The sequence below is a fragment of the Meleagris gallopavo genome, chromosome 20 (assembly GCF_905368555.1).
Source record: "Meleagris gallopavo chromosome 20, MGAL_WU_HG_1.1, whole genome shotgun sequence".
NCBI classification, from domain to species: domain Eukaryota; kingdom Metazoa; phylum Chordata; class Aves; order Galliformes; family Phasianidae; genus Meleagris; species Meleagris gallopavo.
The window spans coordinates 2,046,291-2,061,194 of record NC_139423.1 but is presented as its reverse complement, the minus strand read 5'-3'; the positions used below and the strand labels follow the sequence as shown (position 1 = coordinate 2,061,194).

General features: G+C 53.4%; 3 protein-coding genes across 10 annotated transcripts in view; 1 reads left to right on the top strand and 2 right to left on the bottom strand.

Moving 5' to 3' along the window:
- Positions 1-496: 496 nt before the first annotated feature.
- STX8 (syntaxin 8) overlaps positions 497-14,904 on the top strand; it is a 78,848-nt gene continuing 64,440 nt past the window's right edge. For 6 of the 8 annotated variants that reach the window (XM_085240405.1, XM_085240402.1, XM_085240404.1 and 3 more), the window contains exons 1-4: positions 497-626; positions 788-887; positions 3,166-3,275; positions 4,820-4,930. In XM_085240405.1, coding sequence (XP_085096531.1) covers positions 610-626; positions 788-887; positions 3,166-3,275; positions 4,820-4,930 — 338 coding nt within the window. In that variant the 5' untranslated portion in view covers positions 497-609. The remainder of the gene's footprint in view (positions 627-787; positions 888-3,165; positions 3,276-4,819; positions 4,931-14,904) is intronic. The other 2 variants (XM_085240401.1, XM_010721235.4) reach the window with 2 other exon arrangements.
- LOC146543058 (uncharacterized) lies at positions 8,069-10,330 on the bottom strand. Its single transcript, XM_085240399.1, has 2 exons — positions 9,898-10,330; positions 8,069-9,766 (listed from the first exon to the last, which is right to left on the bottom strand). The coding sequence occupies exons 1-2, from the start codon at positions 10,142-10,144 to the stop codon at positions 8,760-8,762; spliced, it is 1,254 nt and encodes a 417-aa protein (XP_085096525.1). The 5' UTR covers positions 10,145-10,330; the 3' UTR covers positions 8,069-8,759.
- On the bottom strand, positions 11,099-13,285 carry LOC146543057 (uncharacterized). The gene is made up of 2 exons (XM_085240398.1): positions 12,898-13,285; positions 11,099-12,766 (listed from the first exon to the last, which is right to left on the bottom strand). Exons 1-2 carry the CDS (start codon positions 13,142-13,144, stop codon positions 11,760-11,762), a joined length of 1,254 nt encoding a protein of 417 aa, XP_085096524.1. The 5' UTR covers positions 13,145-13,285; the 3' UTR covers positions 11,099-11,759.

Sequence of the window (14,904 nt, the reverse complement as noted above, 5' to 3'; positions counted from 1 at the left end):
TCTGCACCACGTCCCTGTGCACATCCACAGCCTCGCTCTGTGCACACTGCGCCGTGTGCCACACACTCAGCACCTTTAAGCTGTGCACCTGCTCAGCTTACGCCCTTACAGCTGTGGACTTCTGTGCCTTATACTGTGCATCTCTGCACTCATGGACCTTCGTGCATTTACAACACACGCCACTGCACGACGCAGCACCCAGCTCTGCCATCTGCAACTCTGCACGGCTCAGTTCTGTGCTGCGCGCCCCGCACATCCGTACCCCACACCGCACTTGGCCGCTGTGCAACTCTGCACCGCACACTGTGCACCTGCGTACCTTTGCACTTCTGCACTGCGCCCCACGTGCCGTGCACCATGCTATCTGTGCACTGCGCATCTTACACCATAAAGCGCACACCGCTTCGTCGCGCACCTCGGCAGCAGAGCGCTATGCGCCTGCGCGCACTTTTACGCCCCCCCTCCACCCCCGCCCCCTCGCACGGGACGCTCGCGCCGGCGTGGATTGAGCCTCGGCAGCCGCCTTCGTCACGTGACACAGAGGAGACGCGGCCACTTCCGGGCGGTAGCGGCACTTCCGGGAGGTAGCGGCACTTCCGGGTGACTGTGATGGCTCCGGACCCCTGGTGAGGGCCGGCTGGGGCGGGGGCTGGGCTGGGCTGGGCTGTGGGGGGCTGGGAGCGGGCTCGGGCTGTGGGGCCGAGATTTTGGGCCGAGGCTCCGGGTTTTATCTGGCGGCGGTTCCAGGCCCCGCTGCGCTGACGCCGTTCCCCCTCCCGTCCCTCAGGCTCTCGCAGTACGACGCCGCCTGCCAGCTGGCCCAGGAGGTGGCCGAGCGGATCCAGGAGCGCAGCCGGCACCGGCGCAACGGGGAGAGCTCGGCCAAGGTACGGCGCGGGGCCCGGCTCGGCCTGGGGGCCCTTCTTTCTGGCGGAGCTGTAATAGGAGGAGATGGCCTCTGTGCTGCCAGCTGTTGCCACAGAGTCGCGTTTTGGAAATGATTTCTTTGAAGCATTGAAGCGTTGCTTTGAGGAACGCTGCGTGGACTTTGCGCAACGATCGGTGCTTCTGTCGAGGGACTCGAATTTGGCATGAATTGAAAAGAGGCTTTGGGTGTTTTCTCCAGCTGCAACGCCTGACGGTGACGATTGAACTCTATTTTCAAAAGGAAGGCGTTTCTGTGTTTAAACTGCTGTGCTGGAGCAGTAGGAGGCTGGCAGTAAGAGTGCTGCTTAATTGTGCTGTGTTTATAGAGGACAAAGTTCTTTGGTTTGAGTCGTTGTGGTCTGTGATGTTCCAGGAAAACAACAAAAAAAAGCACACACAAGTTGTGTTGGTGCTGCTTGAAGCCTTTCTGGTAGCGCAGCTCCTCCGGATTCTGTGTTGTGGAAACATTACGCTTATTTCTTCACAACATCATTCCTTCCATGCCCGGTGTTTTCCGAGTGCAGTTTCACTTAATCCATTAGCAGTTAAAGGTGAATATTTGGCCGTGTTTGGTTCAACTGCAAACAAGTGTCCCACAATGAGGGGTTGTTTTCATAACAGAAACGCACGTCGAGAAATTCACGGCTGAGCAGTGCTGCATTCCATGACAGCTGAGTGCTTCTACAGCGTGAAAGCGTGTGCAGCATTTGCCTGGCAGGGAGAACGTGACCAAGCTCTTATTTTTATCCTGTTTTGCCATTAGCATGGCTAAAAAAAGCCCCGTTGCTAATTGCTAAGTAGACATCAAGCATAAAATTTGAAAAGGGGAAGAGAAACCTGTATGGAATGATTCCAAGGCAGCTCTTACGATCTGGATCTGTGACCTCTGCTCAGTTGAGCTGATCTCAAAACTTCTTTTCTTTTTCTTTTTTTGTATCTTTAATGGAAGTGGAATCAGGCTGCCCAGAGAGGCTGTGGATGTCCCATCCCTAGAGGTGTTCAAGGCCAGGTTGGATGGGGCCCTGGGCAACCTGGTCTGGTATTAAATGTGGAGGTGGTGGCCCTGCCTGTGGCAGGGGGTTGTAGATTCATCATCCTTGAGGCCCCTTCCAACCCTGGCCATTCTATGGAATCATTTGTAGCACAGTTTCTAGCCAGAGTAGCAGCAATCTGTGTGCTGGATGGCATTCTTGGACGCATATACTTTTGTTGTGCTCATTAAATGCAGCATTCTCCAACTGCATATGAGTGCAGGAAATGAAGATGTGAAATGAAAAGATGTTTCACTAGCATATTGCAGAGCTAAAGGGTATGCTGCACACTGAATTTCTTGAAAGCACTCATGCCCCATTGTGGCTTTGGGAATGCTGCATTAGTGCCTGGCTGTGTTTGAGTGTGGGTTTTGTAGCTGTCGGGTTGTGCACTCTCAAAGTGCACCAGTGTGGCTGTGCATTTTGTCTCTGTTTGGAGATGGTGGAGAGCAAGTCCCAGTGAGCCCGAGCCACTGAGTGTTCTAATGGAGTCCAGGGCTTTTGCTCGAGCTGCTCCATTGCTGTGCTGATGCCTTTCTCTGTAGGCATTGCCCAAGACAATGCTGGGAAGGAGTGGAGAAAAGAGGAGGAGGGTTCCCAGAAATCTCAGCTTGCTCAGAGCAGGGAAAAATGCAAACAGCTTAACTGCACTTCTAGTAGGAACAGATGCACCCCAGCCTTGGGCAGGGAGATGGGCAGGTGTCATAGATGGTGCTGAGAGGTGGCACTGGGGGAAGCTGAATGTCTGTGGGATCCTGAAAGTCTGGAAGAACTCAGCGGAGGGAATATCTGAACCTGTAGTCAGCTTCCCTCCCTCGTGGGAGCTGGGAAAGAAACCCAGTGGCAGCAGGAGCTGGCGCCTTTATTTGTGTTGGAGATCAGAGGAAAGGACTGGAAAATGAGCTGGAAAATATTAAAATGTGCTGAAATACTTTGCCCATATAAAGGAATCTGTTTAGAAAGACTTGAAAGAAAGCTCTCATCAATGCATGAGAAGTGCTTGTGAAACTAGTTCTACTTATCTTGTGTTGTAAGCATCTAAAATAATTAGCTGTGGTGTTCTCTTTGGGGCTTTGAGGTGGGCTGGTTCAGTATAGGGTCCTTCCCACCAGTGTAGCTGAAAGTAAATGCATTGTTACCTGCATGCAATAGCATTTAATGTGATACAAATACAGTTCAGACAAAGAATCTCTTTCTTTCCCTGCAGCTCAATGTGATTATCAGATCGTCACTGCAGAATCTCAAAGAGAAGATTGATCAGCTGAAGGACTCCCTGCTCCGGGCTGTGTCAACGCACCAGATGTATCTGCACAAACAGCATCTCATTGCTCTTGCTGTGTTGTAGGAGAGGGTCTGAAAACATGCTGTAATTGCAAGGAGGCTCTTTTTTCTTGTTTAATTTTGGGACAGTTTTTTTTCACTTGAATTTTGTCAGTGATGATGGGTAATATTTTTATGGCAGCTGCATTATGGAAAGGGTTGAGAGCCTGGGCACCTCTGGTGTAGCAGGCACAGGGCTGGCTCGGTTGCTCTGAATCATTGCAGGCAGCTGCTGATGGCACAGCTCTCTCATGAGCCACGTTCACCCACCTAGCAGAGAACCCACTCTGCTGTTATTTTCTCTTGGCTTTGGTGTTGGCTGACTTTAGTCCTGGAGGGGTGAAGCCATGTTTGGGCTGTGGGCAGGGAAGTGCCAGCCCCAACGTGCATTGGCAGAAGGAGCAAAGCATCTGCAAAACATTGTTGATATGCCTTAAAATATATCTTACGAATCCCAGGCTTCTTTTATAGCAGCGCTGCCCCGTGGCCTGGCTTGGATTTGCTCTTCTTGTTACGTGGTGAGGTGTAGGGATTTGGAAGCACATCCATCCCCCCCAGAGGTGTGTCTAGTGATTGAATGGATGGATGTTTAATTTCAAGCTTACTGTAGAAGAAATCCTTTCAAAGCGTGAGGCCTCTGAATGCTGAGCTATGGCCCTGGGTAAAACTTTCACATCAAGGGAGTGCTTCAGGGCAAATGAATGCTACTGCTGTGGCAGATAACGTACAGAAATCAGCATGGCTATTGCATCATCTGTGCAGCAGTGCTTGGAAGACAGGTAGCAGTCCTTTGGAATGTCTCTAAGATGAATTAAAATAAATGTGTCACCTGTCAGAACTGCAGAGCTTTGGGCATCTTCTGTTTCAGACATGCTGAACAAATTGTTTTCCTTCCGTCCCAGTCGCTCTCAGGGTGTCCCATTGATGAACTGCAAATGGAAACAACTGCTTGAAGAAAACTGTTGGTGTTTTACTGATGATTTAGTGGGGAGCTGCTCACCTGGGTTGTGTATGAGCCTCAGCTCCTGGCAAATAAGATGTGCTGTGCCCTACTGACCTCAGAGCTCTGTTCTTTTGGAGTCTGCCCAGTTTCAATCACAACAGGATAGGGCTAACCCTTCCCTGAGCACGCTGCTGTGTGCTGCCAGTGTTACAGAGCCAATCTGCTGCAGAGCACTTCTGAGTAGTAACTGACAGGAGAATTATGGTGGAGGTAGAATTTGTAACTTGGCAGTAAAGAGCCTCTGGGTTTTACTGGTTGCATTGAGATGATGACCAGGAGATCACTCTGCAGTCACTGTGTGAATCCTAGTCTTTGAAATGTATGGTTGTTGAAGTGTTCTGAATGAAAGTAGGTCATTGAGGGACCTGGCCCATTCTTCTGTTAGGTGCTACAGCCTTTCTTACAGCTACAGTTGCTCTTGTTATTTTCTTGATCAGGAGATCTGATTTATTTTAAGAACGTATAGCAGGTTTTATTTTATACTCAACTTTTAAGATTTTCAGTGCTTTGAAATGTGCTCCTTAACCGAGTCGATTAGCACCCAGCTGGAGGGAGACAGGAGGCAGAACTTGGTGGATGACCTTCTCACACGACAGAAGCAACTTCAGGCATCTTACAAGAACGAGGGCACAGAACCAGATGTGATCAGGTATGATGCTGCTGTCTTCATGAGCGGTGTGACTTGTGCTTTGGGGTTGTCTGAAGGTGATGTTAAATGCATCCATAGAATTAATTTACCTCTACCTGTATCCAAGCGCACTTTGATTTGCTTAGAAATCGTGTACTTTATTTTAATGAGAATGTCACTAATGTTTTCCAGAGCTGGGGGAAGAAGGGATTGGAGAGTTACTTGGAGATGATAGCTGCCCATGATCTGGCAGAGCCAGTCACAGAGCTGGCCTGAAGGGTGCCACGGCCTGTGGGCTATGGTGAATTGTTGGAAGGAAAGCTGTCAGGATGGGGCTTAAACTTCTGAATATCAAAGAGCTTGTCTTTGAGTGGAAAGGGCAGTCTGAGTTACTTTCATACATCATGTGAGCTCCATCATGGCTGGGAAAAAATAATCATGGCTGATAGTGGTCATCCTTAATGTGTTCTGAGAAATAATCCATCCCTGGCCATCTCTGTCTGATCAGGAAGAAAGGGAGAGCTTTCCCTTGAAGAGTGAGATCTGGGCCTCTTGCCAAGGTAACTGCTAGCATCCTGCACGTCAGCATAGGTGGGAGCTTTGCAGGTGCTGTGTGTTATAACATGCCGCGTTAGGCACAGACTTGATATGTCCTTAGAGCTGTCCACAAGGCATCTTTTAAGGCAGGTTGCAGGCCTGTAAATGAGTATTTGCTGCGCACAGCTTTACTGCTGAGTCCTTGGGAGCTACAGCCTTGCTAAGGAGCTGCTTGCAGCTACTGTACATCTAAGAGCTTATGCACCTCACTGAAATACCAAGAAATGCTTGCTGAGCAGCATAGCAGAGAGATGCCTGTGAGTTTGTTACAGTTCCATGTCCTTTCACACTTGAGTTAGTATCACCTCTTGTTCCTATTTCTGTCCTATGTTTTCAGTGCCATCCCACTGGTCAAGAGGTACCCTAGGTTCAGCCTGCAGCTGTTCTGTGTTCACCTCAGCTGTGTCCCTGCCTCCCCATCGGCACAAACTGATTTTTCTCTAAGGTTCCTTTTTTCCTCTGAAATGTGTTTCATTTGCCAGCTGAATTACCTGCTGGTAGAAGGGGAGGAGAAAAGTGGTGGCAATTAATAATTGTGGTTCCTTAACTGGTAGCTGGGCTAGAGGCAACCAAATGCAGCTGTCATTTCCTTCTTCCTTTGCAGGCTGCTGGGTGCCAGATCTGCAATCTTGACACAGTGTTAGGGCTCTAGTACATCAGAACTGTGGTGTGTGTCAGGGACAACTTCAGAAGCATCCTTCTGACTCACTGCTTCATGTGCTTTGATCTCTGTTAGCCTCAAGCTGGCATTCATGGGAAAAAAAAAATTAAATGCCTCTATTAAAACAAAACAAAAAAAAGCCTGGCTTGCCACTGTGCTGACTCCATGTGTGTGATGCCTTGTGTGCTGCTGTTCTGGCTAGATTTCAGAGCAGAGAGCTGCACTTATCTCCCTAAGTTTTCCTTAGGTAATTCAGGTAATGCTCTGTCCTTCAGAGCAGTGCAGGACAGAAGCAGAGCTGCAGTCAGCGTTTGCAGCACTTGCTGTCTTCCCATCATCAATTAAACTACTTGAGCACAGCCTGTACATGGCAACGCCGTTTCCAAGCAATACTTTTTAAAAAATGTACATACTTCTTAGGGAGTTGTTCCTGAAACACAGCTGTTTGGGCCCATACCCTTTGTTGCTTTTTAGCCCCGTCCTTCTGAAAAAAACAGAGATGCTATGATGCTGTTCTAGGGCAAAAATTGGGGTGCCAGGATGAGTGTTGTGCCTGACTTAAACTGCAAGGAAGATGTTTCTCTAGCCTGTTTGCACGTCAGAGCAGGCATAGGAATTGCTCGGTTTCCCTGATCTGTGATTTTGTTTCTCTTGCGTGTTGCTGTAGAAGAATGTGTACATGCACAGCCAGTAATGTGGTATAGGGCTGCCTTCTGCTGCGCTGGTTCTTCCACACTGTGTTCTGCCCAGCTGGGATGTTACAGTTTGTCAGCTTTGTGTGGCTGACACCTGCTGCAGAGGTGAAACTGTAGGCTTCAATCTCATCCGCTCTTTGTTCTGCGGCCTTGACTTCCCCTGCAGTGTGGTGCCAAGCTGCCTGGTACATCAGCGATAGCTTTAATGTCCAACGCTGAGTCAACTGGAGCCTTAAAATAGCAGCTAGGCACTGCTTTGTAGGACCTGGTGATGCCAGGAAGCTGGGGCCTGCTCTGACCGGTATGTGAGTGAGTGTGGCTGCCTGAAAACTGGCCTGGAGTGAGAGGAGCCCATCCGTGCTGTGGCAGAGGGCCAAGGCTGGACCTAGAGCTGCCCTCGCATGGGGTACTGAGGCTGACAGGAAGAAAGTATCAAAATCCCATGATAATTTCATGCTCCATTAGGAATGATCAGAGAAACCAGTAATTTCCAGCAGAAGATAACATCAGAGACAGTGCTTATTTTCTTGTGTTGCAAGGCTTAAAGTTTAATAGTTCTCTTTAAAAGGGACAAAACCCTGCCAACTCCTCGCTGGCTGGTGAATTCACACCCCTTCCATGCTCTCCCTTGCAGCTCTTGCTCTCCATGGCACAGACAGAGGTGCAGCCAGTGCCTGCTCTGACCTTCCTTACTTGGAACTGGCTGCATGTTGTGTGTGCAGAGGAGATGGAGATGGGTGCCTTCCTCACCAACCTGCTGTTCCTGGGGCCAGAAGACAGCGCTGCTTGCTGGGGTTCAGCTGCTGTTTATAGCACTGAGTTGCTCTGAAGCTGTTAGACTTGTGGAGCAACCTGCTGTGGGTTTAGTAGGTTGGAAAGGCCACTCTTCAGTGTGCCTGGAGTCTCAAAGTCAGCTTTACCCGCCGCATTAGAAAAATCAGCACACGTTGTTTGATTAATTTCTAGCAGTGACACTTTTCTCTGCTTTTGTATTGGTTTTCTGTATCTAATCCATCTCTGATGTGACAGCACGCATTTTCAGAAGTCTTTTTCTTTCCAGCAGTCATTCCTTTCATTAACCTTCTTGCACCACTGATCACATATTTATTGTCCCCACGGCCTGTAATTGTGAAGGTTTTGCTAGAATTAATCTTCGTTTATATTTGGTCACCATTCAGTGAGTTTTACATCCTTTGAAAACTGCTGTAAAGCTATTTCTGATTGTGAAGTACAGTGGCCTTAATGCTCTTGGTATTTATCCTAACTGACAACTTGGGCCGGAACACAGGGCAGGACACTACATTACTTTGGTATAACATTAGTTTACCTTCCGGCGTTGTCGGCCTTAATTAAGATGCAACTGGAATTTTCCAGGGGAAAGATTATGCTGTTTACGTGACTCCGCCTGTTTAGGGTTACTTAAGTGTTCTATAATTGGCAATTCCAGTATCTTCTCCCCTGCGTTTGCCTAGGAAAGACATCTGTGCAGGTTGTTAAAAGAGAGACTTAAATGAAGCAGAAACAGCTGTGTTGTTCCTCCTGTCTCCCCCAGTAGTCAGCCTGTAGGAGTGGGTGCAGCTCACACTGCATCAATACGCAGTGTGCACTTAAACAGCCTGTCTGGACTTTGTGCTGAGTTTTCCAGAAAACTTGAGATAGCTGTGAGACATGAAGCACCACGTGTGATTGCTGCATAGGGAATGTTTAGAAGGGCCTGGATTTTTTTCGTAATGTGTGTTAGCATTTTTTCCTATTAAAATCCCTTTCTGACGAATGTATGGTACTGAGGACAGTAATAAGAAAAATTTGTCGTTGTTTAACTGTCTCTAAAATTATACCAAGATCGCTGTTGGTCTGCCAACGCCAAGCCGTGCTCAGCACCGCAGTGGATGGCGGCCTAGCGCCGCCTCTTGGGGGACGGGGGCAAATCCGGGGGGCAGCTGCTGGCCCTCCTCTTCGGGGGGCGTCGGGGCCCCCCAGGCGAGCGGTCCGTGCCCTGGGCGGAGGGGCCCGCTGCCGCCGCCTGCCCCGGCTGCTCCTGCGGCTCCTGCGGGGACACGGGGGCGGCGGGTCGGGGCTCGGGCCCCCCGTGAGGGACGCCGGGGAGCCGCTCGGCGCCAGGGCCCGCGGGGCTGGCGGAGCGGCCCGGGCCGGAGGCGGGAGGCTCCTGCTGGGAGGTGGCGGGGCTGGGGGTGGCCGCGGGGCCGTCCTGCCCTCCTGCTTCACGGGCAGCCCGGCTGTCCTGCCGCCGGCGGAGCTCTGGGCCGTACAGGGCCGTCACGGTGTCGATGAGTTCCCTCATAAATCCCCTGGTGAAGTTTTCTGTGAGTGGCTGCAGCACAGTGAACAAGGCCTCCTCATCGAGTCCATGTATGCACAGGTAGCCCATGATAGTGTTCCGTCTTGTAAGCACATCCCACCACGGTGCACTGGTTAATCTCTCGAGCTCCTGCTGGAGCCACCGGAGCAGTGGTTCGAGGTCTCCCGGATCCCCTCGGAAGAAGTCCGCCCAGACCTCGGCTGGGAAGTCGGGCTCGGGAGCCTCGAGCTGCGGCTCTGCAGAGCCCTGCTCCTCCTCCTGCTCGTCCTCGGAGGGCTCTGCAGGCTGCGGGATGGGGCACTCGAGGTAATCGTCCTCCGATTGCACCGAGTACCGCATGGCCTCGATGCTGTTCTTGCAGACAGCACAGGTAGGCTGCTGCTTTGCCCACCGCAGCGCACAGCCCAAGCAGAGCTGGTGCAGGCAGGGCGTCACGTAGGCTGCGTCGTCCCGGTTCTGCCCGCAGACGGGGCAGGTCCAGTCCGAGGGCAGCTCCATGGCGCCGGGTGTGCGGTGGGCCGGGGAGAGCCGAGCTGGGAAAGCCGCTCCCCTCGGTGGCTGCAGCGGGCCGGAGCCGTCAGCAGCTGCAAAAGAGAAGAGGCCGCGGTCACTCGCCGTCCCGGGGGCGGCGGCGGCGACGCCCCGGTCCCTCCGCGCAAAGCCCCGGCCCCGCTCCCCGCCGCCCGCCCCGGGGCCGCGTCCCCGCCCCGCTCACCTCCGCTGCTGCGAGCGCACCCCGCGGGGCCCCGGCTGCCCGAGCCGGGCAGGGCCGGGGGAACGCTGGCGATGCCGCGGGCTGAGCACCAGGAACTGCTGCCGGCAGCCCCGCAGCACGGCCCAAACAAACTCTCGTCCGCGCCTCCAAGTCTCGCTGCTGCGCTCGACCGGAGTCCAGGCACGAGTGATGCTGGGCTCTGCTGCGCCCCGCTTTCTGCAGGGAGGCTCCCTGAGCTCACAGCCATCTCCCGCTGCTGTCACAGCCCCTTGGTCGGTGACCTCACAGTGCAGGGCTGCGTGTATTTGGGCACCAGGCTGGGCCTGCATCGTTATCACCCCTCATGTTCAGTGACTGCCCTTTGTGATGGCGGTAGATCTGGGAAAATAAAATCTGCGCCTATACTGTCTGCACATGAATCTCCTTCGTAAATTGTTTAGAACCACAGAATCACTGAATGGCCTGGGTTGGAAGGGGCCTCAAGGGTCATCAAGCTCCAACCTCCCTGCCATATGCAGGGCCACCAACGTCCACATTTAACACCAGACCAGGCTGCCCAGGGCCCCATCCAGCCAGGCCTTGAACACCTCCCAGGACAGGGCATCCACAGCCCCTCTGGGCAGCTGTTCCAGCACCTCACCACTCTCTCCGTGAAAATCTTCCGCCTGATATCCAACCTCAATCTTCCCTCCCTCTACTTAAAACCGTTTGTCCTTGTCCTGCCATCATCTCCCCTTTCCAAGAGTTGACTCCCCTCCTGTCTGCAGGCTCCCTTTAGGTACTGAAGGCTGCAATGAGCTCACCCCGCAGCCTTCTCTTCTCCAGGCTGAACAAACCCAGCTCCCTCAGCTTGTCCTCGTAGGGGAGCTGCTCCAGCACCCTCTTCATCCTTGTGGCTCCTCTGGACCCTCTCCAACAGCTCCCTGTCTTTCTTGTACTGAGGACTCCAGGCCTGGACACAGTATTCCAGCTGGGGCCTCAGAAGAGCAGAGAAGAGAGGGACAATCACCTCCCTGTCCCTGCTGCCACCCCTCTTCTGACGGAGCCTGGGATGCCATGTGCTTAACACGTGGCTCACGTTAAGTTTTTCATCCACCAGACCCGCAGGTCTTTCTCTGCAGGCTGCTCTCAAGGACTGTTCCTTTCCATCTGTATACGTGCTTAGTGCAAAACCTGGCACTGTGCTGTGTTGAACCTCATCAGATTCTCCCGGGCTCACCTTTCAAGTCTGTTGAGGTCCCTCGGAATGGCATCCCTTCCTTCCACAAGTTTATACTTTCGGATACTTTGACTCCTTTTGATGTCTTCTGGTTCACAAGCAGCACCAAGTGGGGGCGGTGCCTCCGTCTGGGTTCCTTTCTACAGCACGCGCCCACTGCACGGCGGGCTGCTTGCTCGTGCTTTCCTGTGTCCCGTATTTCACGAGCTGGCCTTAGCAGGGGTCTGGATGGGGGGATTTCCTCAGGTCCCTTCCTGCCCCTACGTTTCTGTGATTCTGTGACTGCGGAGATTCTTTCATTTTTGTTTTTTTTTCAAGTAGGAGATGCAGGTTGGTGTTTGGGGTCCACTATCAGTAAATGACCGAAAGGTTGCCGTTAATCCCATTCACCCACCTCAGTGTGAAGTGCAAAGAGGAGCACTCTCTCCTGGTTTTGGATGGTGAAAGTTAGGATTCTGTGTCCTCCCCCAGCATCAGGAGAGGGAGAAACCAACGTGGGGAGGGACAGCAAACCCAACTTCATCATCAATGACATGGAGATATTTTCTTTTTTTGCAACTATTTTATTGTCTTTAAATGCAGACTGAGGCTGTTGTTGGTCTGCCAACGCCAAGCCATGCTCAGCACCGCAGTGGGTGCCGGCCTAGCGCCGCCTCTTGGGGGACGGGGGCAAATCCGGGGGGCAGCTGCTGGCCCTCCTCTTCGGGGGGCGTCGGGGCCCCCCAGGCGAGCGGTCCGTGCCCTGGGCGGAGGGGCCCGCTGCCGCCGCCTGCCCCGGCTGCTCCTGCGGCTCCTGCGGGGACACGGGGGCGGCGGGTCGGGGCTCGGGCCCCCCGTGAGGGACGCTGGGGAGCCGCTCGGCGCCGGGGCCCGCGGGGCTGGCGGAGCGGCCCGGGCCGGAGGCGGGAGGCTCCTGCTGGGAGGTGGCGGGGCTGGGGGTGGCCGCGGGGCCGTCCTGCCCTCCTGCTTCACGGGCAGCCCGGCTGTCCTGCCGCCGGCGGAGCTCTGGGCCGTACAGGGCCGTCACGGTGTCGATGAGCCCCGCCACGAACTCCTCCGTGCGGTCTTCCAGGTGTGACTCTGACATCAGGATCAGGGCATCCTGGTCGAGCCCGTACGCGCACAGGAGGTTCATGACGGCAGTCCGCGCCGCAACCACCTCCCACCACTCATCTCCGGTGATGTTCTCGAGCTCCTGCTGGAGCCACCGGAGCAGTGGTTCGAGGTCTCCCGGATCCCCTCGGAAGAAGTCCGCCCAGACCTCGGCTGGGAAGCCGGGCTCGGGAGCCTCGAGCTGCGGCTCTGCAGAGCCCTGCTCCTCCTCCTGCTCGTCCTCGGAGGGCTCTGCAGGCTGCGGGATGGGGCACTCGAGGTAATCGTCCTCCGATTGCACCGAGTACCGGATGGCCTCGATGCTCTTCTTACAGACAGCACAGGTGGGCTGCTGCTTTGCCCACCGCAGCGCACAGCCCAAGCAGAGCTGGTGCAGGCAGGGCGTCACGTAGGCTGCGTCGTCCCGGTTCTGCCCGCAGACGGGGCAGGTCCAGTCCGAGGGCAGCTCCATGGCGCCGGGTGTGCGGTGGGCCGGGGAGAGCCGAGCTGGGAAAGCCGCTCCCCTCGGTGGCTGCAGCGGGCCGGAGCCGTCAGCAGCTGCAAAAGAGAAGAGGCCGCGGTCACTCGCCGTCCCGGGGGCGGCGGCGGCGACGCCCCGGTCCCTCCGCGCAAAGCCCCGGCCCCGCTCCCCGCCGCCCGCCCCGGGGCCGCGTTCCCGCCCCGCTCACCTCCGCTGCTGCGAGCGCACCCCGCGGGGCCCCGGCTGCCCGAGCCGGGCAGGGCCGGGGGAACGCTGGCGATGCCGCGGGCTGAGCACCAGGAACTGCTGCCGGCAGCCCCGCAGCACGGCCCAAACAAACTCTCGTCCGCGCCTCCAAGTCTCGCTGCTGCGCTCGACCGGAGTCCAGGCACGAGTGATGCTGGGCTCTGCTGCGCCCCGCTTTCTGCAGGGAGGCTCCCTGAGCTCACAGCCATCTCCCGCTGCTGTCACAGCCCCTTGGTCGGTGACCTCACAGTGCAGGGCTGCGTGTATTTGGGCACCAGGCTGGGCCTGCATCGTTATCACCCCTCATGTTCAGTGACTGCCCTTTGTGATGGCGGTAGATCTGGGAAAATAAAAATAGCACACATTTCCAATCTCTTCATTAATCCTTCTGTTCTGTGCTGTTTAGAGACACACCTTTTGTGCTGTTCTGCTTCTCATGCAATACCAACCGGTGGCAATGTCTTTGTCTGAGTTCCTTTCTGTACCAGATGCTCACAGCGCAGCAGGCTATTTGCTCATCCCTTCCTGTGCAACCTGCAGTAGAGAACCTGTTTCAGTGGGGCTGCACTGTGAGGTCTCCTGAGGCCTTTTCTAACCCCTACAGTTCCAGAATTCTGTGAAGTCTTAATCCTAACTGGCATTTTGCCTAATGTCAAGTAGGCATCAGGTGCCTGCCTGACTTTAGTCAATGAGCCATCAGGTATTTAATTGTTTTTGTGAATCATGCTGTTGTTTATGGAGGAGTAAATGCCCTTTGGGAAATTAGGATTAAAAATATGTTGTTCAGATGCCTTTAGAACTCCTTTCTGCTGTTGGAATTATTGTTTGCTGCAGCTGTGGTCTTCTGCCTTCAGATGCGATGAGTCTTAGTGTGCAGAGATCTATGAATCGGGCTTCTCAAAGAGATGGAAAAAGGAAGTTGTCCACCGAGAGCCCCATGCTTGAGTCCTAGCACCTCGCACAGGGCTCTGTGCTCGAGGGGCAGGTCATATCTTCCTTCCTGGAGAGCATTTTCTAACGACCTCACTGAGGTCAGGGCCGTGGTTCTGGGGAAGATGTAAGCACTTGGATCTGTAAGGAACAGCAAACAACAGTAAAGTAAGTCAAAGCCCACAGCTTTAGACACATTCTTTGGGTTGTGCCTGCATGCCTCTTATTAGTGCTTAATGTTCATTATCCTGGGGAGAAGAGTGTCAAAAGGAGGTCAGTGTCTGAAGCTGAGCTACATGCTTTGTGTTTAGCCTCGTAAGTTTGCTCAGACAACCTGAAGTTTCCTGCCCAAGGTTGTTCTGTGCCAGCATCATTACTGTGGGATTTTGGCATGAGCTGAGTCCTGACCAATTACGGTGATAATTCTCTCATTCCTGAGGAGTGCAGGTGGGCTGCAGATACTCAAACGTTACATCTCTCATATCTCTCCCATTTTGGGGCAAGAGACAGTTTTTATATGTTAAAACAATTCTTCTTGTTTCATTTACTAGCTCAGAGCTTCCCCAAATCCACCGCCCACCTCTGTGAGCAATTAAACCGTAAGTGAGAGAATGCCCTGGTTTTGGCCATCACCACAGAGGCTGACCTGTGGAGCTAAGCTGAGGTGCTGTGAGCACTTCAAAGGGACCTACTGTATAACCATATCGTTAAGGGGACGTTCCAGTGCTCATGCAACTAATTGTCATATGACCCAGGTTTTGTTCAAAACGCAGTCTTGCTGATCGCTCTCCTAAAGCCGTAAGCCTTGATGTGTGGCCTTGGTCTCAAGTAAGCGTTGGGTGACTAATCTAAGTTACTGGGGAAGTTTTATGAGAATTATCAGGGAAACAATGCCTTCAGAAAGATAAGCCCTCCCTTGTTAGGCAAGGACATAGCTCCCCGATTTTAAACCCCATCATCTTTTATACTTGGGCACATCGCTAAGCCTCGTAATTAGTTAAATCTGCTCCCATAATCAAAAGCTATCCACACACTCCAC

Bases quoted from the DNA above. Each gene is read 5' to 3' on its own strand.
- LOC146543057 (XM_085240398.1), bottom strand. From the start codon at position 13,144: ATGGCTGTGAGCTCAGGGAGCCTCCCTGCAGAAAGCGGGGCGCAGCAG. The intron at 12,767-12,897 runs GTGAGCGGGGCG...TCTCTTTTGCAG, and splicing joins GTGCGCTCGCAGCAGCGGAG to CTGCTGACGGCTCCGGCCCG.
- LOC146543058 (XM_085240399.1), bottom strand. From the start codon at position 10,144: ATGGCTGTGAGCTCAGGGAGCCTCCCTGCAGAAAGCGGGGCGCAGCAG. The intron at 9,767-9,897 runs GTGAGCGGGGCG...TCTCTTTTGCAG, and splicing joins GTGCGCTCGCAGCAGCGGAG to CTGCTGACGGCTCCGGCCCG.